The following is a 27,186-nucleotide window of genomic DNA, read 5'->3' as shown; positions in this document are numbered from 1 at the left end:
AACCAGCGTCAGGGCCACTGGTGCAGGCAATCTCTTAATTCCTTTCACAGCCAATAAGTATTAACTACCTGTTACCTTCTGTCCAGTTTTGTGTAAACTGAATTGCCTCCATGCCCTTCCTAACAATCAGTCACGCGCTGGTACGAGTAAAGGTAACAGTGCGTTGGTTACGGGCCCTCCTGCAGTCACGTTCTGCGCCCCGTCGTGGCCTGTTCTGGGACCCCTTACACACGTGCTGTCACAGGGAAGAAAGTGAATGCTGGTCTCGGGTGTGTAAGTAGGGAAATACAACTTATCTTTCTGCTCAGTAAGGCCAGTTCCGGAGTGTTAAAGAAAAAAAAAGAGAAGGTCGACAGTTTCAAGTTCTTGGTTCAATGGCATTTCTCATCCCAATGTAAACATTCCATTTAATTAGTGCACTGATTTAGGCCGTGCTTATTCCCTTTCTAGAGATGTGGGCATTACTGGTTTATTGTTTGGTTGATTGGGGTTTTTTTCCCTTCTCAGTGTTCTAAGAAACTAAATACCAGAAAGTACCCTATTGGTGAGAGTATATGGAACACATCGTGTCCTCTCTACTTCGTGGCTGTTGCAGCAATAGATAATATATTCAAAAACATGCACCCGAGGCGGACTACTTCACAGTCAAAGCAAGACAGCACTTTCTGAATACCTAGGAAGTGGTTGATGCAGAGGTTACGAAGAGCCTTGGGCATCTGGCAGATGGTCGAACAAAGAAGCTTCACGGAGAGCGGCTGCTCGGAGGTCTCGCCTGATCCATTCAGCTCGCTCTCGTACTTAACACCATTCAGCAAGATATTAGCAACCTGCACCATAAGGAGTCCCAGGTCAAAAAACAACACGGTAAGAAAAACCCACACATCCTTTGAACAAATCTATGCGATATGACGCACCTATCCGATCACCTGAAAGTTAAGCTCTGCTGCTGTGGTATGTTGACTTGGAGATTAAGAACGGTGTATTTAGCTCGGCTGTTAGGTTCAGCCTTGTAACAAGTGTTAAACGGCAGCACTGTGCTGCAGCTTTCAGCATACTTGAAACACTACTCTTCACTTCTCTAGGGTATTTGGCAACCAAATCTTGATGCTAGCATAGGGAAGGCATAAATTTCATTGCATTTAATAGGAGTTGTACCCACATTTAGGTGATTTTGGTTCCCGAACTCGTAGAGACATTAAGGAAGAAGGGGCCGGTCTTAACTGAAACATATCCTCATCGCTTGCTAACCCTGATGCTCGATCTCTGCGTGCACAGCATGTAAAACCCTGGCCCTAACAAAGTCTGCTCTCACAAACTGGGTGAAGGTACAGCAACAAACAAATCAACCAAAACTACAACACCACAATACACCACCCCCCAAAAACCAAGCCAAAAAAACCCAAAACAAAAACAAACAAAAAATCCCCCACCAAACAAACCAAACCAAAATAAAAAACCACACACACACACAAAAAACAACACACAAAGAAAAAAAAAAAAAAAAACAACAGAGGACAGTTGACAGTTTACCTCATCTCGGATCATAAAAAAAAGGGGCCAGCATACAGAGGTCTCAGACATTCCAAGTTATCACCAACAGTGGGAGGTGAGGTCAGAGTCTTATCCCTGGGTAAGGGAAACCTCACCTCCCTGATGGAACCAGATGTAATGACTGTCATAAGAAGAAGCTCATGGGAGAATTCTATCCCTGGCCCTATCTTGCGGGTATTTCTGTGGAAAGGGAAGATACAGACTCAATAAAAACGTGTCGTGTTCTGCTCTCGTGATAACTCCCTGGGCGGTGAAGCAGGGCTAACAATATCAACCTGACTTTCACACGTGGCCCTGTGAGAGCGGAACGCTCCCATTTCTGCCATCTTAACAAAGGCAGTTGACAGACTGCCAGTCATAATTCACATCCTAACTGCTATTTTACCGATCAAGGCATAGCGGGTATGCTGTTCCCGTAATGACTTTCATAGGCAAACTGTCACAAGCAGTCTTTAACGATGGATTTGTGCACCACACATTTAAAACTGTATGAAGAGATTAAATGGACAGTCCGGTTTACGTGGTCGTATCATTGATTTTCTGCCCTTACCTGTTGGCTGAAGGTTACATTTCTTCTTCTGCTATTTTCTGGACAGTGTCCTGTTACAATATCTGGAATGGCCAAGGTCTGAGGTCTTTTCAGGATCCCCGACGACCGTGGCTTTATCGCATCCAGTGAGCCCACCCTTAGCGCCGCGCCGTCAGGCCCTGGCATTACGCCGCTCTCCCCTTGCTCCAGAACTCCATTTTCTCCTCGGTAACGGCCGTCAGGCACCCGAGGAAAGCTGACGCTGACAGGCTGCCTGGGCAGGCTGGCTGGAAGTGCTAAGTAACTATTGGGCCCGCCTGTAAAACAGTCTATAAGCACACTGTCAATATTTGAAGTCCCAAATGATGATGCAAACTCATTAATTCCTGTCAGGGAATTGTCTCTGCTTACAAAACTCCCGTATTTGGGCGTGAGTGGGCTGAGGGGGGACACGGGACTCGTAAAACTCGCATACAAGTGAGCTGAGTTATCAGAAGCAAAGTTTTCATTTACGCCCTCCTCAAAGAAGAGAGGTGGAGAAGGAGGGAGAGGAAGACTTGGACTCTTCATCACCTTTTTCGTCCTGCTAAAGGACCTTAAGGGTCTTTCTGGAATGCTAATTAGAGTCAGCACAGTAGCGATAGTCAGTATAACTGAGGTGAAGACATAGATGACGCGAAGTTGCCCTCCCACAGCTTTTCCAAAACTGGTTTTATCCCAGTGTATTCCTCCAACAACATAACCAAAGCCACCTCCAAGACCTGGTGGAAAAACAGAGCCAAGATTATCTTCCCTAGCCAATCCTGGAAGTCAGTAACAGCACAGCACCACTCGTCTAATGATTCGTGAGTAGAATCCGACGTGTTACTTCTGTTTTACCACTCAACCCCTTTTTCAATTCAAATGCAGTAATAGACACAGTTATCCGCGCTACAAGGACAGTTTGGATGTACAAACACGGTACAGAAAGAGGGAGAAGGTCAGTGCTGTAAAAGCGATGATACAAAGAATTAAAAATGGTAGTTCTTTCTTTGCCAAGAACAAACCACTTTACCTTCAGCTATTTCAGTCCGTAAAACAGAAGTGTCCACCAGCCTCGTGGCAAGGCTCTGCAATCAGTCAGCTAAGACTGTTTTCCTGAAAGTAAGTGAAAATCCATTTTCCTCACTCAGTTAGGGGAACGCAGATCTAACTGCGTCCAAGACAGACTGAATCACTTCAGAAGCACAGCAAGCTCATTACTCAGCAATGTGTTGACAGCATACAAAACTGCCACTGCATTACTACCAATGAACAGGGAAGTTCCGAGGGCACCGCATACTTGTCTCACACCATTCCCAGGGTAAAAGCCTTATGCTGCTATCCTTTCTTTCTTATGAACACATTCAAGAGCACGGACAAGTCTCCCGATGGAGAGGAAAACTAGACTAGGGCAGTACAGCAATTGAAGATGGCGGCAGTGAAGGGTCACAGCGCCTAGAATGCGCGTTTTCCTCCCATAGATCAATTAAATAAGGCATTTTCCATGCCTGCGGGATGCTGAACCTCCTCCCTCAGCTGACAATTTTCTTTCCATAGGTGTTATAAATGACAGGAGAACCTTCAGATGAACAACCAAGGACTGTGTCTTGTTTGACTTTTGGTAGTTACAAAAGTCTTTTGCCGTAAGCAGAAGCTTCTTTTCAAAGTTAACTAGTGCTACCTCTCCAGGTATTCGGTTACTATGCTTATACAGGAATAGATCAGCAATATATACTCTGCTTTCTCACAGCAGGGCTTGTTTACTTAGGGTTCACGTCACCTAGGAAGCACCAAGAAAGCATACCTGCTAACAAAGCGTGGATGTTGAGGCCCCTGTCTTGATCCACCGGGCTGCATACATCCATCATGTACGCGTGACTGGGATTGTCTGCTGAGTCTGCGCTGAAGTCCATGAGGACAACACCACAGATCGTTAGAATGATCCCCCACTTGTGGTTATTCGCAGTGTCAGACAAGGCGCTCCCTATATCTTTGCCATTCAGCGTAAGTGAGAGCCCAAGCAAAGCTCCTGGGAACAAAACCAAATCAAAATCGAACCATTGACTGCTTGTAAACAAAAAGCCCGCATCGCTCCGTGCTCTAAAAGCATTATAGTACCTGCACAGCCTTGGGGCAAGCACTATTGTTCTTGTTTAGATCATCGCGGTCTGCGGAATGAGCGTGGCTGACAGGATACACATAATCCTTTTCCACCGTTCAAGCTTACAAATGTCTGGAGTTGGTTTCGGTCAAGGAAAAACATTCTTGACCCTCAAAACATCACCTCTTCAGACTCTGATAAGACAAGCTTTTTTACATGTGGATCTCTGGCTGCCAAAGCATCACCTCGGCGCCGCTCACCACATTTTTCAGACCCATAACACCCAACAATTGAGAGGCATTTTGTTCGGCCTCGTGCTACAGGAGATGTCAGAAGAGAGATGCGCAATGTTTCTACTTTACAAGCATTATGCCCATCATTTCTAAGAGACGCACCTACTGCCAAGACCAGAATGAAAGGTCTTCTCCTCCCGAATCTTGAGGTGCATCTGTCACTCCAGGCCCCCAGCAAAGGCTGTAGCAAGAACCCTAGGAAAAAGGGAATCACCATTAGGTAGCATTTTTCAACAAGCCTGTTTCACAGCCGAGTTACAACAGGTAGCTTAAAGAGCAGTTAAGGGTAGAACACCATGGCATAGTGATATCCCCAGTTGGTATTAGTCACCCCAGCGCACACACAGTGTGCTTCCTGGCGTTTCCCAGGTCAGGGACTGATTAATGTCACGTGCAACTGCTCACTGTCATGGCAGTTCACACCACATCATTAATACAGCAGAGTTTGACGTCAGGTGAGGAGTAGAAGTACAGCGGTTTTACTTTCTAAAGGACTCTGATCCTTACTGGCTATTTCATTTACCCCATCTTAGATAGGAAATCCCCTGTAGAACCAGCTGGGAAGACAGCAAGAAGCAAACACGCGACTTAGAAAGATGCCTGTACTATTCTGGGCCCGTCTGTGAGTTGGGGCCTATCTACTCTTTTCTTCCGAAGCACATCCTGTGAGTACAAGGAACAGGCAGAATAACGTTTCCAAACGGTAATAGCCCATCCTGCGGTTCTTCCCATAGTAACAGACATGCTCCCAGCCCTTGCTAAGGCAAGTGATCTAATGCCCATAACAGTAGTGGTCGACAGTCTTTCACGACTATAACACTTCATGTCAGGAAGTTAAACGGGAAAAGGCAATTCCACTCTGCTTTTTTCGGACACCCTTGAAAACTGTCGCTGTATGCTTTTTTTTTTTTGTTAGTAAGGACATAAATGGATATACTGAACCCCTTTTGCTAGTTTTTAAATACAGGAACGGAGTAACCAAAACTTACCCTTGCCCAAGATGTAAGGGGTTGGGAAGCCATTAAAAGAACAGATCTTTTGATCAGGCCAGGACCCTTTCAGGCAAGACACAGCAAGATTTATTCTCCATTCGGTTGTCTAAAATTACGGCTAGTGTTTCTTAACCTCACGAGCACACAGAATATACTTGTGAACAGCTAAGACTGGGAAAACAAAAACATATAACCCCCGTCTAGTGGAAAAAACAAGAGGAAAGAAATAGCATAAAGAAAAGTTACCTAATATAGGGCTGATGAACCACACCATTCCGTAAAGCTGGTCTGGGAGCCCCATCTGAAGCAGCACAGGGGTAACGTAAGCTGTTTCCATAGCATAGCTGAACTCCAGCCCAAAGAGAATGCACCCATTAAACAGGAGTTCTAGGAAAGACCTCTGAGGCTGGAGATCCCCGAAGTCCATCAAATCAACAGGACACGGAGTATTTGGTGGCGGCGGCGGCGAAGGGCGGATGTGCTTTCTCCTTTTCGGATGTCTCTTGAAGTTGTTGGCCCGATGACTTATATGCCGCATGACCGATCCAGAATAGCCTGGAACTTGTGATCTCCAGACTTCCTGAGAAGCCGCGCCTGGCAAGAGTGCAGCATCGCCGACCGGGGTTGTTGCAGATGATGGAATCATCACGACTAGGTGTCTGAAAGAAAAATAGCTCAGAATAAAACAGTCGAGCAAGAAAAACTTTGCTCTATTTCATTTATTGAAGTTCAAGTCATTTCTCAACATTTCACATACTGAATATAGCCCTTGTATTAGTTACCACCTCTTCTCTCTGTCTCTTGACACAAGGCATATACATTTTATGGGCACGTCTCCTCCATCTTTGCACAAAGGAGACACCAGAGATCCTAGCTTGGTTAACTAGGAATTGCCTACCATCATCAAGGATTAACATTAAAATATTTAAAACAATTAGCAGTCAGACACGTCACATTTCCCCAGAGGTTCCCCTAACAGCAATGGGTTTACATGTATCCGCAATTCACTCGAGCTAAATTAAGATGAATCACGACCTCAGTCTAAGTTTACAGTGAAGCAAAACTGTGGCTTGGCTGCAGATCCAGACCTCTGGTTTTTCGCAATGACCGAGTTTGGTTTTCTTCCCGTTTGCATTCCTGAATTCAGCAGAGATGCGCTGTTGCAAAGACAAGGTCAGATCCTCTGCTTCTCGCTGGTTCTATTTCCGTAAGACTTTACAGGAGTGCCCAAAGAATATGTTTTTCAAGTTCAGATTACACAAGCTGAACGCTTGGATGAGGTCAGCTGACAACAAATATGCTTGGAACAAGAAGTTGATATCACTTTTCAGTGCATGAACTGAAGTTTCAAACTAACTCCTGAGAAGGTGAAACACACCCCACAAGCCACCCTCAACACTGCTGCTCCTCTCTCGGCGAGTAATGGCGGTCAAGTGTCGAACGGCCTCCTCGGGTCTCATCAGAATCACTCCCGTAGCCAAAGTGTGCACACTGCGGTGTATAAAACAGCCAAAGGGACTCCAAAAGAGCATCTCGCGATAGATGCCGACAGATCTGCTGAATTAACAAACTACACGTGATTTATTGCCTCTTATTGCCAGAAATGGAAACAGCTCGTAAGCCTGACCTTTTCCTTCTGCTTTATTGCCCGTGGACCAAAGGCTGCTGCTGCTGCACAGGAATGGCCCCGCATCACGCCACACCTCACCTACACGCTAGTAAGCAAAACAAGACTCTAACGTTTTTGTTTGCAGTTCCCCTGCGGAAAAGACTCCCAGCTGTTTTGCTACTTTGGCTGTACAGAAATCCCACGATCTCCCTTTTTCTGTCACTTCCTCTGGCGCATTTCACACACCGGTCTTTCTTCCTGTAGCCCTTGGTCTATGCAACGCGTGTCCCCATCCTGGATCCTCCTTCCTCTTCCTGCTCTGTACCATGCATTACAAAGACATTGTATCGCAAGCCGTTAAGCAGCAACATTTTAGTGACAGAAAGAAAGAACTCTGCACGGCTCAAAAACACACATGGTGATTTGCTATTACTTAGCTATTAAAAGGATATTACTGACAGCGTGTCACTGGACCAGCAGAAGGTCAGTGTAAAACCGTGACCTGAGCCTCTATTCCTCATCGCCCATTTTCCTCAACTTACGCATTGCTCATCAGAGGACGTATTCAAAGGATTTATGCCCGTCCTCAGGTGAATCCACCCGGTGTTCGCAAGAGCTCCGAGGCAGGAAATCTCTCTTTTGGCGTGAAAGACAATTACATGGCTGTTAGCTTTCACTGTCAATAGTTATTTGTGACTTTTAGCACTTGACATTCGTTACACCAACAGCTGCGCATCTCCATCCACAGGGCCTCGGCGATCCAGGCTCTGCCGCCAGCTGCCTGCACCGCCAAACGCGCGCAGGGACCGGTCACCGCCGCTCCTCCCGGACACCTCTACGCCCAAAAAGCGTTTCTCCTTTGGCGGAACCCGGCCCCGATTTTTCTGCGGTGGGTACCCGGGGCTCCGAACACGCCGCGGACCCTGCCCGCTCTCGCCGCCTTCCCCACGCCCGTGTCGGCCGGAACGGGCCGCACTGCCCGTGCTGAGCGACAGCCCCGGCGCCGGGCGGGGCCGCCGCCATCGCCCCGCCACGGTCCCGGGCCCACCGGGCCGCAGCGCCCCCAGCCCGGGGACCTCACCTGCAGCGGCGCCCGGCCGGGCCCGCTCTGCGCCGCGCGCTGACACCGGCCGCTCCCGGTGACGTCGGCCCGCGCGGCTGAATCGCCCCCCGCGATTCGCCGGCGGAAGCGGCCGCCCCCGCAGGGCCGTCACGGCCGCGTCTGCCGCCGCACGGGCGGGCGCCCGGCCGGCGCTGCCCCTGCCCCGCTTTGCGGCTCCGCGTCCCCGCAGAGCTGTGCCGGCAACGGGTGCGACCGCGCTCCGCTCCCCCAGAGCCATCCCGGAACCGTCAGGCCTGACCAGGAGCAGCCCCCCAGGCTGCGGCGGGGTTGGCTCCGCGCCAGCCGAGAGGGAAAGAAATCCAGCGCTCTCGCTGCGAGCTCCCGGCGCAGCCCCCGCGCCTGCCCTCCGTGCCCGAGCTCGCCCCGGAGCGGAGCGAGCCGCCGCACCGTCACTGCCACAGACTCATCCCATACTGGCACTGGAATCGCAGGGAAAGTGGGCCGCGATAGTAGGATTTTTAGGTGGAGCGGGGATATTTTTTGCTAGGCTGAGTAGATGCCAGAGATGACGCTGCACTTCCCTCTCTTCTAATTAACAGTAGCGCTCAGTCTTCCCCTTCCTTGGGTAAGGCGATTCAGCAATTTTGTTTCACAGCACCATATTTTGTGCTGGAGTTCCCGATTTTCTCATGGTTTGCAAACAAAAATGCCGTTATGTATTTTTTCAAAAACTTCAACCTCAGAGCATTAAGGATACTTATTTTTATCTCCAGAGGTTACCATATGACTAGGAGCATCATCCAGATGCTCCTTGAACTCTGACAGGCTTGGCACGAAGACCATCTCTCGGGGGAGCCTGTTCTAGCAACCAGCCACCCTTCTAGTGACAAACCTTTTCCTAATGTCCAATCTGAACTTTCCCCGACTCAGCTTCCTTCCATCTCTTCGTGTGCTATCACTGGTTACAGCTGGAGTCACCCAGAAGAATACAGGCGTTCATCATACAGGCTGAAGCACTCTCTAGACCCCAACTATGCTCGCTCCTTCCGCAATCCACTTTTCTTGATCATTTCTGGAGCCAATGCCAGTTTGCTCTTGACCCTCAAACTCTTCCAGTACATGTATTCCAGGTACACAAGAGCTTTTATTCCATTGCTAAATCCAAAAGAAACTGCTTTCTGCAACACTTATTATATCAGTTGAAGAAGTAAATTTATATTTCCGTAATTGCCCGGTCATGCCGATAAGGTCTATGGCCTATGGTATTGAACTCAGTGCAAATACAGAGTAAGACAGAAAAAAAGAAGAAAGTTCAAACGAGGGGAGGTGCCTTTCAATTATATGTTCATAATGCCTATATGGTTAGAGGAGATTACCACATAAATTACACCGCCCTAGCATCCCTTACGTGTCAGCTGAGTAGGTGTAAGGAAGTTGGTGGGAGGCTAATACAATGCAAGAACATAAAGAAGACTCATGTATGCCAGTTTGCACACCACCTCCATACCTGGCCCTTAGCATATTGTCATATGACTTTAACAGCCCAGATATATCAGTTCCTGAACCTGGATTCACCAAACTCCTATGCTGGCTACATTAACGAATGCAATTAAACATTTAAAAGGGCGCTCGATTTTTTATGTAAGAGGGAAAGCATAAGGAAAAAAAAAAACACACCCAAAACGCCATCAGAAATGAAACCCAGTCTTTTGCTGCAGAGTGAACAGCAATGATAACAGCACTGATCCATTTCCATTAAAATTGAGTTGTCGATTCATCGAGAAATGAAATTCAACATAGTGGACGACTAGACAAGATAAGAACGTGAGTTTTTAAAGAAACGAGTATGCATTTCCGACAACTGCCGTCTGTACTTTGTAAATCTGCACTCGCGTGGATATAACAAAATACAAAAGGAGTTTTGTGTCTGCTCCTATCCTTTCTGGGAACGAAGCAAATCTACCCTATTCTTTTCAGATGCAAGATGAGGCCACGTTCCTGAAACTATCCATTAAGAAATATTCTCAAGATGCCCCGACAAGTGTGCCAGGCAACTACAACGCACAACATGGCACATTGAGCTCTAATAATAGGAAGAGACAGAAATGCCCCCACTGTTGACAAATACACAGAGGATGAACATAGTCTTGGACTGCAGTTCAAACTGTTTTGCAAAACAAATGAAACTTTTTTTAAACAAGCAAAGTCTTCAGTAAGTAAGTAAGTAAAGTAAGTAAAACAATTTGGTTTTAGAAAAACTGGAATGCTGTTAACGGTACAAATGAAACGTCGGTAATCCATCAGCCTAGTCTACAGGTGCTGTATCAAATGAAAAACAGAAAGCTGTGGCCCCTTCTCAAACCTCAGAGAGCAATTATTCAGAAACATTTCTCTAATGTCACGCTTCACTGAAACCATTAAAATATGGTGCAGTGACAGCCCAATAGGTTTGCACTTGATTTGGCTCATGTTTCAGTTCAGACATGCAATTTCCACAATAGCACGCATTTAGTCCTTTGCTTTCTTGAGCTTTGTGCAGTGACTTCTCACTGAGCATTTCTATTTGCTTCTGCAGGACAAACTAGTGCCACCCTCAAAATAACGTGAGGACATTCACCTAGCTCCTGCCCTCACCACACAACTCCTTCAATAGCTGGTCTCTCTCCGACACTGAAAACTCAGTACAGTTCAGATAATTAGTCACTAGAGGGCACTTAGAGAATCCAGAAGATTGAGAAGGCATTTGGTATCAGAAGGCTACAGTCCAACAAACAGTTTAAAGAGTCCAAGTGACAAGTTTTGCATTTACTTCCTAACCAGCTCCTGCGACCAACACTTTAAGATACAGAACCACGGACATAATTATATTTCGGAAGAGGTTTATCATCTTCTCTTTTTCCATCGACTAAATGAAAGCAGGCTGAGGAAAAAAATCTCTTCTGAGGCAACACGCACGCTGGGCTACGTTGACCACGCATTTCTGGACAAATGCTGAACACGAGTGTTAACTGCAGGCATGTAAGATATTTACCATGCAGGATACTGGTGCTAAGTGTCACTGTTGGGTGCAGCTTCAGGGACAGAGGTGCAGGAACACAAAGCAGGGTGGCAAACTCACTGAAGTACAGTGTTTTGTTTCACTGTGATGCCTCAAGTGGACTGTACATTTCATAAAAGTCAAGGATGTGATTATGCCCCAAAGACCCTGCAGGTTTTTTTCTGGATGTGACAAACCACAGAAAGGTGACAAGCAGTATGTCAGGAAAGCAGGAGCGAGAATCCCGGATGCAGGAACTTGCGGTCATGGGCTACATGTATTTGAGAACTAAACTCTATTTTCATTTAAAGATAGAGCATAAACAGAGATTGCTGTCATCCCTGCTATGTCATCTGAACAGCTCAATTCCTTGCCTCTCATATTAATTCTGAGCTGCAGCTTCCAGTCAGTAGGCCCTGTCATTAGTAAGATCAAAGTTTTCTTGGATACCGGATGTCTTTTTCCTGTGATTCAATACACTTCCGATCTTCTGTTGGAGAAGGAGAGCAGAACTCATGGGACCAGTGAGTTCTGGAAAACCTCAAATCACTGCTTTTGTGAAGGCCAAGTGCAGGGCAGCACAAAGAAGAGCACGACCGCTGCTGTACCAGGACAAGGTGGCCAGGTGAGGCACCGTGCAGAGGGCAGGCACAGCACCTGGCTGCAGGGAAGGTGGGAAATGTGACCCCCGGCAGGTCCGTCACACAGCACAGCCCTCGACGGGAGAGGTGGCAAAGGGAACCAAACCGGCACTGCACCGGGCTGTGTTCTCCAGCCACTGCCCGAGCAGGGCTTGGGCTGGCTGGGCAGTGCTCGCGCAGAAACAGGGTACTCGGAGCTGACCAAAGAAACGCAGCACAACGCTTGAGTAGTGGGCACTGCAGGAAGACTGGAGGTGCGCCTGCTACTTGCTAAGCATTCACGAAAACTTCAGTTTATAAATTGGGTCTGTACCTTGTCAAAATTGACTTTGGAAGCTTATGGGAAGTACTGCCCCGCTTGCCCGTGTTTACCACAGGGGAAATGAGAAATCACCGAGTCCCTGGGGCTAATTACTTTCTTCAAAACCCAGCACCACTCTACGTTTCTGACTCAGTGCAGCATTCAATTTTCTGCTAAGATTGTATCTATGTCGCATTACGGGATGAGTTGCAATAGCACCCAATGTTAATTGCAGTGAACAGACTGCTCCCTTTTCTCCTTTATACCAGTTATCAAGAAAAACCAGAAAGTCTGCTCCTGCTGTTTTTAATTTATTCTCTTCCATCAATACAGAGTGCCTGTCAGACAGGAGAGGCAGGGGCTGTCATCCCCTTTCTGCCTGAAAGTGTCTAGCAATGAGGCAGAGACTATAGGGATGTCTACATGCCATCCCAAACAATCAGTTACCTTACGGAGACTGACAGATGTTGGGGTGCGGTACGGCCACTTGTTGTAAACAGATACAGACAGGTGCTTTAATATTCCTGGATGGCCCCAAAGCCGCTCTGACAGCCTTCCTCGCCTCTCGCATCCTCTGAGGCAGAGAGAAGGGTGGAGGTGAAGTAACAGAACGAGGACACTCCTGTGCCACTCTTGGAGCTTGGCAGTCTGTTTCAGGGCCTCTGTCTGCCTAAAACACCCAAGCTACAACACTAGATCAGATAGCAGTCCTGTTTCCAACAGGGGTTAGTAGCAGACACTTGGTTGCTGCTATTCACAAACCAGCTTTTTGCTTCTGCTAGTCTAAGTAAACTATTCACCCTGGTATTCAATTTGTTGAGTTTTTTTAGGTAAGTCAAAGTGCTCTAAGTATCTTCTTTCTTCTGATTTCTTACCCTTGAGTTAAAGGCCCTTTCCCTGTCTGGCAGATCATTCTCAAGATGTTTTCTACTCCCCCATCAGCAGTAAAGAAACTCCTCTGGCTGGAGTCCAGTGTGCAACACCATGTTTGCAGCCTGGAGTCACTCTGGGTCAGCCTGCATTTCCTTAGAAGAGAGGAGGCAAAGAAGAAAAAAAAGTGGAGAGGAGAGGAACAGAACATTCTGTCAAATAAACATTTGCTAATGCTCTCGAGCAAGACAAATGGAACAGGTAGCAAACAGTAACCCAGATTAACTATCTGCTAAGGCAAATACACAGTACACAAAGGTTCCCTGTACACTGTTTGGATGGCATTTCTGTGTTGAGCCTGATACGCTGTTATATTAATTGACCTCTCCAACAAGAGCCATGACTTTTAGATACAAAATTGGAGGTCAGACCTCAAAATAATCTAATTAATCTCCTGCCTGGTAGAATAAGAATAGGCTTGCTGTTAGTTTGACATCTCTACTTCAGGGTTTGCTTGGTTTTTTCTTCTCCCATCAAGTAAGAAAATAAGAGTGTCCTGACAGGAGACTTCCAAGAAAGGAGTTGTTGGGAAGGAAGGTTCTATGAAATGGACTGTCCGCATTCACAGTTTGTCCTCAGAAACCCCCACTGTCACCTTCTTCCACGGTCAGTTGATAGAAGTCATGAAACCCAGGTCAGCTAGAGCATACGGCAGAACAGCTGCTTACCTCTTTTTTTTTTTTTTTTTTTTCCAGAGAGTGTGCACCTATGTAGCAACACACATTACATAATAGTAAGTCATAATCTAAAAGGAGTCAGATTGCTAAATCCATCTGCTGTGTGGATGAGATTTTTACTTCCACCGCCTGATATTTTAATTGCCCAATTAGCTCCGCCTGAATGCCTTGGCTGTGGTAGAGGAATGTTCCCTTGCAGGTCACGGTAAATCAGAAGACAGGAGGCAAGTAAGCAATGCAAAGGTAAATGATTCTTCTACAGCAAACCAAGTGCATTGTCCAGTTGTATCTTCTCTTCTGATCTGCTCCTTGCAGTAGTGTTTTTGGGACAGAACAGGCACCAGACAAATAAAAGGCCATAAAACTCTGGTCAAAAGCCAGTGTCATAGGAGGCCTCCCCTACATGCTTTAATCCCAAAACTGTATTAGCCGATTCGAACCTCGCTCGCACATTTATTTTTGCATTTCTGAAATTCCATAACATGTCTTATTTAGGTAACAGGGTGATCTCCTTGTTGATGAGGACTTTGAAACATCTGCTGTGTCACTGAACATCATACTACTGATTTCCTTTGGCCAAGAGGTAAGTGGAAAAGACAGCACTGAAGTGGCACTTATTGATCATCGTGGAGCAGAGTGGGACTGACCGTGGGCCTGTGGATGCGACTCTTGCACAGCAACAGATCGTCACTCTGAGGGTTTCGGTTGCAACGAGCGCGACCTGTAGGTAGGTACAACCTGATGGACTTTGTAACCAATTTTTTAGATTTAATGAGAAGTAATTACTTCTGCCGCAGAAGCAAGTCTTTAGTGTATTGCAGGCACCTAGATCACAAGAAACTATTTGTATCATAGCATTCAAATAAATCAAAGAACATGCAGTTACCAGAGAAATCTGTATTTGTAATAGATTGGCTATTGTGTAGGAAGGGCCTGGCTCTGAATAAATGCATTTGACACAATTGCTCTCTAGAAAACTAAAAAATGGCAAGAGAGACACTTCTAGTCTGTGTTCAGCTGTGGAAGCAAAAAAAGCCGAAAGAGGCTTGAAAAGTCTACATCTAGTGAAGTGATGAGAGAGAAAAGAGTTTACAATTGAAGTCAAAGACAGTGAGCGCTGAAGGGATACACGTGCTCTGCTACGTGATCCCTATGTAAGGTCTTCTCATGAACACCATCATAAAATTCCTACCCATACTATCATTTTAAATAGCTCCTTCAAAACTCTATTTGTGAACATCTCCTGGTAGTGCTCCTCGCAATCATCATGAGAGCTCACGTTAAGGCATTGCCTAATGCACCTTTCCTAAATTCCTCCCTGAAGCCACCTATAAAACCAGTAGAGGTGAAACTGAATTTACTCAGTGATTACTGACCTCCTTTTGCTTCTTATTTAGGATCCAGTGTCTCAGATTCTTGGTCACTAGAAATCAGCCGCCTGTTGATTCTGCAAGTACTTACCGTGCTAGAAAATCCTGTTTCTGCCTCATACCATGCAAAGTCTGACTGGATGTTACTTTGACCTGAAAAACAAGAAACAAAGTAGGTTTGTAGCCAAACCTTGGGCTGTTGACTGTACCTGTGGCAGGAAAAGGTACATCTCTAGCAATCAGAACTTTTATTTAAAATACATCTTTTCTTGGTCAGATTTTATAAATCAGGGCAGATGAAAAAAGAGCTGATTTTATTCAGAAAACACTTGTTCCAGATGTGATATTGACAATTTTGTAAATATAAGATTAATGGAAGCCAGAAAGGAGCTAAAAATAGCAGCAACTATACATAACCAGCTTGGGAAACAGGTAACAGAAGTAAGAGGCAGTGAGGAGGGGGGGCAACAACAAAAAAACCCGAACAAACAGCAACAACAAAAACCACACAAACACCCCCCCAAAAAACCCACCTTCCAGCAGACAAAGACAACCAGAAGTCAAACAGAAGTGTTTACATATGGTAGGAAAAAAAAAATATAACAATCTATTAAAACATCTGTAATAATCAGATTGTCCATACTACATTCGTAGAGTAAAATCTGTCAAAGTAACACAGAAAAGGTAGATATTTCTCACAGTTATTTCTGCTCTGGACTGCAAGACGATGCATATCATATATCACATCATCTCTTTTAAAACCAACAACTCGGACTGATATTTAAACATTACCAAAGGTGAGATATCAGTGAACCAGCACCCCAGAGCCCTAAAAGAGATGTCTGAGGATCTAACTGCCGACACTGACTTTCTGCAAGTCATTGAAAAATAAGTAAGCTCCATAGGTCAGGGAGAAAGCTAATCTCTAGAAGTAGGAACAAGACAATCCGGGACTAAGAACTCAAGGCCATCTTAAAAGCGGGAGAAGGAACACCCTTTTTGCAGAATAAGGGGAGGCATTCCCAAAGCAAGCAGCTGCCACGTGGGCACAACCTAGCCAACCACCTGTCACACTCTTGCCAAGCTGCTCAGCTCCCCAGGAAGCCACAGGCACCAACGTTTTCACCGAAGGCCTTAATAAGAAATGCTCGGTGTTCTGCATTGGGTCAAAGATGCTCCACAAGCACTGACTGATCAGAGCACCTACCAGCAGAGCTTTGCTCCTGAGCGAACACGGAGCTGGGAGGATGCTGGGCTGTAAAACAAGTTTCAGTACCAGTGCAGCAGGGTACCAGGACAAAATAATCTCTCATGTATTTGGAGACAATCGCCAGGAAACAGCTAAAATACCTCTAAGCCCGCACCATGGAAAACCGTTCACGAAAAAGCAGGAATACTTCCAAGAGTCACGACGAACTTGGGAGGTCTTGCAAGAAGAACCGAAGAGACAGAAACCTGTGATTCATGGTCTCTGACTAGAACTTCTCTGCTAGTAAATAAAATGCTGTAAGAGCAATAGTGAGAGACTCCAAGTAAAAGCGATTTTACCTTCAAAATGTTTGGATTAAGGAAGCACACCGTAGCTTAATGTATTTGGGGTGCAACCAGAAAACTGCACTTAAGGTGGTAAAAATTACCCTTTTATTCCACCTAACACAGCAAAATCTGCAGAACATTTCAGTATAAAGATAGAACATTCTGGAAGAACTTGATGATTCTTACTTTACATATGAAAAGTGTTTCTATTCCATTCTTTGAGATGTTATCATGCAAATCAAGCAGAAGTGGCTGACTGAACATTCCAAAAGGCTTAACACAACTTTTACCGTGTTTGCTTAGGCAAATACTCTGATACCTGTCACCAGTTCAAATTTAATCTTGTTCCATGGTTAGTAAACAGGTCATAGTACCTTATGTTTGCCATTTTGTTGCAAAACTTCAGTGTGTTTTCATACCAAGGACACATGAAACAATTTCTAGGCCAGCTGACTTGGCTGATACCACAGTTTCCTCTCGACTGCTACGGGATTCCACTTATTTGTCTTTTTGGAAGAATACAAGCACTGAAGTATAATTTGGTCTTTTAATTGTTCACAGTACCTAGGAATGATTTATCTGACTCAGACCAAAAGAAGCACCAAGTTTTAATTTCATCATTACACACAAACCTGAACAGAAGCCTGGTAGAAAGCCCCACAGTTCTGGCATTCGAGATCTAATGGCATTTTAAGTTTTCTTTTGCATTGCAAGCTCATCAGATTTCAAGCACATTTCCATGTTTATAAAGCAGCTGAGCTGACCCGACACAAATGACAGGTGGACAGCCACAGGAAACCGAAGCACTACCAATTACCTGCAATTGCATACCATTTCTCAGAAAGACAATATGAGACGCTGATGAAATGCAGATATTCACTTTTGGAACCACACACTGGCTGGCGAGCTGTAGGCTTTCACTTGGGGCTGCAGCCCCCGCCAGCCGACCCACTGCCGGCTCCGGTGCCCCCAGCACGGCCGCCCCGCGCCGGGTCTGCCGCCCCCAGCACGGCCGCCCCGCGCCGGGTCTGCCGCCTGTGCCTCGCGCTCGCAGCCCCCACTCCGGGCAGGCGCCCCGGGGAGCGGCTCCTGAACCTGCTGCTCCACAGCACCTCTCCTGCACTCGCAGCAACCCCATGCCCAGAGCACCTCAGGAAAGCTCAGTTTCAGCAATAACAAAGAAGGGTGAGGAAGTGCTAGTAAAAATGTCTTCTGCTTTGGATCCGGAGGAGTGGAGTGCATCTGCTGACTAACAGCGGGGACCAGACAGGAAGGGAAGGCAGCTGGCCTCTCTGCGAGGGAGGAGATGCTTTGGGCAGTACTAGAAAAGCTGTCCCCTTCAACAGCAGCGCATTGCCTCTCAGCGATCCAACACCCACTGCTTCCACGGCACCAAATGCTCCTTCTCCTCCCGGCTAAAACGCATGTTAAATATGACGAACCTGCAACAGTAAGGAGGGCTTAAACTACAGCTAGAGCTCTCTATGTGTGGCTAAAAGCGTTCAGTACAAATGGAAAAACTGACAGAATTTGTGGAGCCCTGAAAAGAAAAACCCAGGATACGCAAGTCCATTTGTAATAAAGTGACTTTCTGTGAAAAATAAATGCAAATGGGCCTGACGCTCCCCTTCCCGATATCCACACACGCTGCCCAGAGAGCAGAAAGCGGCTTTTGAAAAACACCACCAGGATTCACACACGCTCACAAGCTCACTGGCATCTCAGCCCTCTGCTAACAGAGAAGAGAGCAGAAATGCAGCCTCCTAGGAAAACGGCACACACATGGACAGGATGGGACACAGCAGTTCTGATGCTCTTTCACTGAATTTCCTGAAGAAACTTCTACACGGTTAAGATTTGTGGATCTCTTCAGGCTTTCTGAGGCCAAAGACATGCAAATTCCCAGGAGCAGAATCTCCCAATGCTATCAACTACTGCAAAAAAGGTTCAATTTTTTTTTTTTTTTCTCAATTCTCTTCCTTGCATGTGACCAGCCAAGGCACCTCCATCTTATCTACCAGCTTATGAGGAAAATTTCTCGTCAGCCACTTGAGAAGTGCTCCGCAAGTCTTCAAACACCCTATACCCTTCACCTCGTGCCTCTGCTACACGCATCTTCACCACAAAGCAGTGACTCATCGTCTGCCCGTGGGGATCATGGCCTAGACAGCTGCTGATCAGGATGCGGAGGTATCAGCCACATCCTGAAAAGGAAAGGGGCCACAAGGTAGGACAGATGGAATGACAATGACAGATCTGAGAGTCAGAACACAAGGGAGAAATGAAAGATGATGTTGGCAGCGTGAGGACCCTGGAGATCAGGGAGCCTAATTGCTAGACACTTACAGAACAGTGAATCAAGGTAAAACCCCCCATGGCAGATGCCGAAACATTCAGCACACACTCCCAAGCAGAGTCTCACTGTGGTGTATTTGTACCACTGTCAGGACCAGTGTGAACAGCTTTTTAACACCGCCATATAGGAAGAGGGCTTCAGGGAGTCCTTTGTGATTATCAGTTCTGTTAGAACAGACTGGACCTTTGTGTCTCTGTTAACTTTTTGAGTCAACTCCACGGTGACCAGCTAGAAAACCCAACCTGAAATGCAGCCCGGTGTTTTGTTAATATTATACTCTGTGTTTGTTCATGCTGTTTAATCACATGGTTTTTTGCTCCATGGAACATCCTGTCTCTCTAGCCTAAACCAGTTCAGAGGTAAAGATGCTTTGGACTGAATCCAGACTACACGTGTGTATTTTTGGCTTGCTCTGGAAACCCTGTGTCAATTTAAAACCAATCGGTAGAGTTTGTATTACTGTATTTTCCTGAAGAATAAAAAGAACCTGCTTATAAGACATACAAACAGATAGCCCCATGTCTCCCTCCACCTCCAAGAGGAAACCCTTCTCCTCTCCAAAGACAGGAAAAAACTGTAAGGGAAAGGCTAGCACCTGATAAATTTCTTAAGACCAACTGCTCATAAGAAGCTATTCAGCTATTGCTACTGCTATGTTTCTCAGACATCCTCAAATGTGCTCACTTTATGTATTTTCACGCTAAGGTCATAACGTTAATGTTTCATCCTAAAGTGATCGGTTTTTCTGGTTTTGTGCAGAAGGTTCTGGGTTTGGGGGCATGTTAAACTAATCTCAAAAATTCGTATCGTTTTTCTACTTCCAAAATTAGGAAACCACCAAATACAGCTCCAAGTCACTGACACTGTTATGAGCAGAATATATTGAAAGTAAACTTACCACTAAACTGCTAACACCACAGATTCACGGATGACTTTCACAAAAATTCTGGGTTCTACCACTGGTGCCTCCTGAACCATGCATAACCTGGAGAGCCTGCACAATGCCCACTGGAGAAGGGCATATCCGACAGCAGTAAATCCTCTTTCTAGCCTCATCAACCCGATTCATGCTTTCGCAAGTTGGATAACAGGTTTTATTCAGTCTCTTTGATTTCTACCATGTTGCTCAAAGTTTACAGAGTGCCTCAGTTCTTCTCCCTCTGCCCCATTTGTGTAATACCTAATGGATAAATTACTGAAACTGCGTCAGCATACTCGAGGGCGGTGGGGGACCCAAACAAAAAAACAACACGACAACTAAAAACCCTCTAGATTTCCAGATCCCCAAAATAAGAATAAACTGCACAATGCAAAAGTTATACTAACATGGAGTTATATTTTATAATAAGAGCCAGTAAATCAATGTATTGGACAAATGCCATTTCAAACCAAATTGTCTCAAATACTGTAGTGTAAGGGAAGCAGGACTTACTGTCAGAATTTTACAATAAGACATTTTAGAGAGACATTTTAATTAGTCCGAACAGACCTATTCTGAAACTAAGCAGATAAATTAATCAATAATTAGCAAAATTACTGCAAAATTATTTATCCATTCCAAGACTAAGTGTCTTCATTTGTCTTTACTTAGAGAAGCAGAAAAGTATTTTTTAAAATACCAGCTTTAAAACTCTCCTACTTGAGATAGGTCTAAAGAAATGAATGCCAGTGTTTGATTTCAAGTCTGAAAACTTACAGTTGGATGAACTGCAGAAGGACTGAGTGAATTTAAACAGGCAGGAAGAATGATAAATTTTGCTTTTGGAAAAAAGAGCTGTGTTTTGCCTGCCAACAGGACACCAAAAAACATTCCCAAGAGGGAAGGAGCTGAACGATAGTTTATAAGCCATCGATCTGCACAGCCTTCCATTAAATTTCCAGAAGTTAAAATAATCTTTTGGAGATGAAAGACTAAAGCAGAAAGAGCATATCACTGGAATAAGTTTTAAAGAACCCGTGAACGAAAGCACTGAGTTTGACTTGCAGTGCTGCGCACACACAGTCCCACACAGCGTTCAGGTAACACCTAGCATGAGCAGCAAAGAGCCTATTTCCCCAAAGGCACAAAAGGAGAAAATTTTTTCAATATCTCCATGTGAGGTCACTCCTCTCTTGCATTCTAGCCCCTAAAGTCAATTCACTCTTTTCTTCTCCCCCAACCCCCCCGATTTTGGAAAACATTTTCTGTTTAGAGATAGTTACTCAAAAATACAGCAACACAGGCAGAGAAGCCTGTAAGGTCTGTTATTAGGAATAAGCCTTGGTAACCTCTGGGGGAAAAGAAAAAAAAAAAAAAAAAAAAAATCAGTGCAAGTACAATGACAAAATGAAACAGAGGCAGAAAGTGAGGCAAACGTGCATGGCTACGTTTGTCACACAACAACACATAAAAGAGCAAGATAGTGTTCTGTCTGGTTTCACTGCTTCTGCTAGACAGTTAACTTCTCTCGTATTTCCAGCGTGGTAAAAGCAAGAGGGCACAGCAGCTCATTTGCATAAACTTAAAAAAGTTTAAAGTGACTACAATGGAAGAAGCATCAATCAGCATCTGGCATTCATTGGCAATACCAGCTCTCCCCATAATTCTTCATCCACACAAGCAAAGGCACAATAGGGTTTTCATCCCCAGCTCCGATGAAAATTCTGCTTCAGGAATTAATCAGCTTGCTACAAAGAAGAAAAACACACAGGAGTGGCTTTGTCCTCTCTGTGCTTCCAGCAGAGCCAGCCTCAGGCTGTAACAGTCTACATCCTAGGACACCTCAAACAGTGCAGCTGTTTAGACTCCTTTTCTCTTTAAACAACATAGCGGTCCATTTTCAGCCACAGAGCAGAAGTAATAGGTATTATGATTTGTATATACTATAATATTTTTGCACAGTCCAATTTTAATATATGTATCAAAGCCCATCAAGTTACACTCCAACAAGTCCATCTAAAAGATTCACTAGCAGGCAGTAGTAAAAAATTAGAAAACTCAGCATAGCAGCGATCATGGTGGCAAGTGTGAGAAAGCAACGAACATTGAAGAAAATTAATTTCAATGAGAGCTTAGTAATTTTAGAGTGCTGTCTGAACTACCACTCTTGAAGTTCAACCTCATTCAAATGGAGCCTCACAAAACAGAAGACATGAGAACTTTGGCAGATCTAAGCTACGAGAATTTGGAGACATCTGTAAGACATCTTCTAAGCGGCTTACAGCTGCCCATCTGGCAAGGAACCGATGTACAATCATGTTATGAACAGGAAGGTACCAGAATTTAATGAACACTGGACTGAGAGTACATCATTGCATACTAGGTTATAAAAAAATTATTATGTGACTAACGGGAACTCATCTACATTGGGTGGTGCCGGAAGAATAAACAGAGGAACAATATGTTGGAAAAACTGGGGAAGTATCAGTTTTAAAGCCCTTAATTTTTCTCACAGAGAAATGGCAAGCTTGCCTTGCAAGGCTAGGGACTTGGCAAATCAAAGTACATGACATTTAGAAGTCCCCCTAGAAAGCTGCTTGGAACTCCATGCTTGTGAAAACCACCTAGACCAGTCTCAAGGAAGACGACAGTGGATCCAGGAAGGGAGTCCAAAACAACTAAGACTTTCCCATTCACGAAATGGCAGGGCTCAGTGGTCAGCTGTGTATATACCACCCACTTCGTTAATTTTTTTTTTTTTTTTTTGGACATTTTCCCTGAAATAGTCTAATTCTGCATCCATGACAGAAGTAATGAATTTCAAGGATCACCCAAAGCGAGGGCTGTCTGTAGCACGGTTGAAGGCAGGTATGCACTGGTGAGCCTGGAACATGGGAACAGACTATTTACACCTGAGTTGGATGAACAATAAGTTCAGGTAAATCGATAGCGTTTTAGAACTTGTGGTTTTATTCATGCTGAGAAGCCTAACGCCACTAGCAATGCAGAGTCACGGCAGCGCTATGCGATCAAGGAAGCGAGTTTGAAGAATGACTCCTCTTGCTACAAGGAACACATCTCCGCAATTCCACTCCATATCGGTACAAAAATGACGCCAAATCCAACCACACCCACCAGCCCCCATGCAGAGCTTTGAAGACTTCTGCATTGCAAATCAATTTCCTATGCTACAAAGACAATCCTTTTGAAAAGGCTCTGACCGTGGGCAATCCTCAGCAGCCCTGCCATGTCCAAGTCACTTCCAGCAACCAAACCACACACCACTTGAATTTCTGCTCACACTTGGGCCCTGCCCAATGAAAGGCCTGGCTTTCTTCCACTGCAGCTCTATTAGCATGGCCAGCGAAGAGAATTTATGCTGAGAGAGAAGGGACTGGAGTTCCTTCTACAATAGGGCCAATTGTCTCAGGCTGCCACATTCAGCTAAATGTTTACTTTGTTATTTCACAACTCGACAGGAAGCGAAAGGTCAGAGAGCCCACACTGCAGGACAGAGATGCTGTCATTCCTCTATTCACCTCAAGCCAAGACTCCAGTGGGAGACTACTGCTTTCCAGTTTTTTTCCTCTTCCTCCAGGAGACAGACGCCAGGTAGTAAATTAACACTCCAGCAATTCTTCCAGTCTGTTTTCGTATTCTTGAAGAAACATTAGAAGTCTGAGAGTATTCTGTCAAGATCTTGAAAGAGGAATATTGCTAGGATTTATTCACCAAGACTGGTTAACGGAGAAAGACTAACCTCTTGAGACCACCCTTGAAGGCCAGCCTTTTTGACACGCTTGAAAGCAAGAGCTATGGCACAGGCAGAGCCGCGAGCGTGCAGAGCTTCCTGCAACACAAGGCTTACCTCTGCTCGAAACGATGAAGACCCTACTCAAATTCAGAGCCCTTCAGAAGCTGCATTTGCCAGCATGAACGTAAAATAAGAACAACCATTTAATAGGAATAAGACTGTTACTCTTGGCTTGTTATGAATAGACAACCTGCAGTTTCGCTCTCAATCGATGAAGTATGAATTCACTTGGAGAGCTGCTTGGCCACCTAATCCATTAAAAGTAGCCAAAAACTTTCTCAACCTGTATGTATATTCTTCCTCTGTCAATTTACATGAGGAAAAAAAGCACCGTGTTTAGCCAATGAAAACCTATTCACAATAGTAATCAAGCTATTCTTTTCAAAAGGAATATGCATGGGTCAAGTAAACATAATGTAATTCTCAGCTAATTGCGATCGTGCTCAGAGCTCGTGAAGAAAACTTGGAATATCCAGTCCAGACACAAATGAGTCCTGATGAAACTTTGACCGCACTGTTTCTGATGGTCTGAGCGGCAGAGGTTTATTGGGACACAGCCTTGGACGGGATGAGTCACACCCCAACAACACCTGTTTCTCTCCACTGACTACCGAGGAAACCAAGACAACCAGTTCCGAAGCAGAAGTCTATATTTGGACAGGCAAATCCTTCCTGCTCTGCCTATTCCTGAGCACAGTACGCAGTTCACTGGTTAAGCAACAACTATAGGACCTGAAGAGACCGGTGTGCCTGCAGAGTCTGGAAAACTTCACCTTCTCAAAGACCCTAACCTCAACAGCACAAAGTGAGACCTTTTCCAGCATATGCAGGGGAATCCCAAATCTGGAGGGGGAAAAACATTCTAAAAAGGCCTGAACTGTGGCTCACCGAGCAGACACGTATTAACCAAACCTTCCACCTTCCAAGCGGCTTAAGCATGAAGTGAGCGGCACTTGTTCTGTAGCTGGCTGGCAGCACAGGAGCCCCATTCAAACTGGAGAGCAACCTGCGCACTCTTCTGAGATGGTGAGCATGTATCCAGCTCCTGGTGTCATTAAAGAGGCTGAAAACATCTACCATTGGCCTAAGGCAGCAGGAGGATTACACGTCTGACTGGAAAACCACAGATTTCTACAGGACCGTCCATTCTACAAACAGCCAGCCACATACCTCACCAATGCACTGAAATTCCTGGACACAACTCAAAAATCTTCTTCACAAAGCTGATGGGAACATTCCCGGGCCAGCTATTCTGGCCACAAGTACTCTCCTCATCACTAGATATGAGCTTTGTCGTTCACAGCAACCTGTGCCAGTAGACTCCTCACTCCTCTAGGTTACGAGGCAAAGCTCAGCTTTTTACAGCTCAGACCTGATCAGCCAGGCCAGGCTCTTCATTTCAAAATGGTCAAAAGTCTTCAAATCTTCAAGTTCCCACGTGACTGTGGGTATATTTTGACAAGTCAACAGGATTGTCATTCCCAAGTCAATACCATCATGTAAATAGAGAAAACATCTTCCTACACAAACTATCTTATATCCCATGCCATCCTACTCAAACAGCATTTTAAGCTATGTTTGAAGACTGAAACACCACCACCAATAATTCGCAAATGGGTAATACGATACAGAGTGCTTTAGCAATATTACTGAATTCCATTCCAATTCCATCAAGTCACTCCATTTTACAAAATGGGACACTGAGATGCAAAAGGGCTATTACTTTATTGCATTTGTAATTTCGTATTATGTAAAAAAGTACTGACCTCCAGCCACAGAAATAATGCAAGCATGAAAGACATTTCATTTTCCTTCAAAATGACTCAGAAAAGACTATGACACAATAAAAAGTTTGCCAGCAAAATTTCTTGGAACGGTGGACATCTGCTGTGTTGCTGAAGAATTACATGTATCTCAGTCTCTTGGCTAACACGGAATTTAAATAGAAACATCCACAGTGGTTTTTAAAACATACCACCATATTTTATTCTAAAAATCAGAAGGAAAAGCCCTCTTCTTTATATACTTACATGTACTTCGGTGTTTCATTTGGCTGACCGTAAATACAGATTTTCAGAGCTGAATCATTACAGCTTGATGACACCAAGTAAATGGTAAAGACTCGCGCTCTCATGCAAACAAGCAGGCTAAAGTTAGTAAGAAAAGCCTCAGTGACAGAAATGAGCTGTGCTCCATTACGACACTGTCCCTCATGTTTCAAACCTTCTCAGAAGGGAAATCTGAGACCATGCAGCAGCAATGAACAAACATCAAATATATCTTGTTAAAGAGCCTGAAGAAACCCCACCTCTGTAAAGCAGAGAGATCTCGTGCCCATCTCATGGTGCGGTCCACATTAGAACAAAGAGTGCAGGGGGACACTTCTGTCTCCCTGTAACACTCAGCATAGCATTTCAGGCTGCGATCCAAAGCCAAATTTAATACAGCATAGGTGTGTAGCCATGGTTCTCTTGTGCCGAGAACACTGCTGTGAAGGTGTGATGAAGTGTACATGCTTAAAGCTATGCGAGATACGAAAAAGTAAAATAATGGACAGAAGTGTAACCATCAAGACATTAATAACAGGGCAATGATTCAAGGAAAGAAATACTGACGTGGAAAGGTAACACAAATTCAAAAATCCTAACAAGAAAAAGCAAGCAAAGAAATTCCATGTTTTGTGCTGCCTCTACTCTCTGTGAGGTCCCAGTGCTTCTGCAGATGTTCATATAAGTGCTCCCCTCCCTTGGTTATGATTCACTAATACCCTGTAACAATCGGAGAAGAGTGCTGGCAAAAAACGAGTGCCACGCATCTTCCTTTACAGCCCTCCAGATGATTCAGAAGCAATTATTTAAAAGTCATAAAATTGTTCATCTATGGGGGTGAGTCAGAGAACTCGGAAGTGACTCGTATTCCAGACCATCTACGTGGACCTTATTATAGTCTTTTGGCAGGATTCCTACAAGACCAAAACTATTTCTAGGAATGACTGCTTTGTGACACAAGGTCTGTTGTCAGAGGGTTAAAAAGATACCGTAGCAAGGAGAGAGGTGAGGCTCAGGGTACTGAGGACAAACACAGGCGCTGCTTCACTGGCCCTATTTACTTTTACACATACATTATGAGCATATTTCTAACAGCTTATTACCATGCAACTGAATGCAAATAACAGTTTCCTGGTGTTATGACAGAAATAAAAACCCCACACTGTTACAAGCATAAGCACTCAAAATTATTGATTACAAGGATGAACATTATCTACCGTTTGTTAACACATAGGAATGAACGTGGCAAATATTTTTAAAACGCTATCTATATCTGTAAAGGTCTTTCAGGTACCTTATGAGCTTGGTTTGTTTTTTGTTTCTTTTATTTGTTCGTATTGTTGTTTGTGGGGTTTTTTTGGTGGCGGTGTTTTCCCCTCAGGAACTTAGCTGAGTACT

At 44.9% G+C, this 27,186-nt stretch overlaps 1 protein-coding gene across 8 annotated transcripts in view; it reads right to left on the bottom strand.

Moving 5' to 3' along the window:
* Positions 1–27,186, bottom strand: part of SLC45A1 (solute carrier family 45 member 1) — a 67,823-nt gene that overhangs the window by 2,949 nt on the left and 37,688 nt on the right. For 3 of the 8 annotated variants that reach the window (XM_065650171.1, XM_065650169.1, XM_065650170.1), the window contains exons 2-8: positions 15,207–15,268; positions 13,014–13,163; positions 5,734–6,146; positions 4,598–4,690; positions 3,906–4,130; positions 2,102–2,841; positions 674–827 (exon numbers count right to left, since the gene is read on the bottom strand). In XM_065650171.1, coding sequence (XP_065506243.1) covers positions 674–827; positions 2,102–2,841; positions 3,906–4,130; positions 4,598–4,690; positions 5,734–6,146; positions 13,014–13,163; positions 15,207–15,235 — 1,804 coding nt within the window. In that variant the 5' untranslated portion in view covers positions 15,236–15,268. Of the gene's footprint in view, positions 1–673; positions 828–2,101; positions 2,842–3,905; positions 4,131–4,219; positions 4,358–4,597; positions 4,691–5,733; positions 6,147–7,638; positions 7,977–8,177; positions 8,259–13,013; positions 15,123–15,206; positions 15,269–27,186 lie in introns of those variants that run through there. The other 5 variants (XM_065650173.1, XM_065650168.1, XM_065650175.1 and 2 more) reach the window with 5 other exon arrangements.

The sequence above is a fragment of the Caloenas nicobarica genome, chromosome 22 (genome assembly GCF_036013445.1).
Source record: "Caloenas nicobarica isolate bCalNic1 chromosome 22, bCalNic1.hap1, whole genome shotgun sequence".
Taxonomy (NCBI): Eukaryota; Metazoa; Chordata; class Aves; order Columbiformes; family Columbidae; genus Caloenas; species Caloenas nicobarica.
This window is presented reverse-complemented; position numbering and strand designations above follow the sequence as displayed.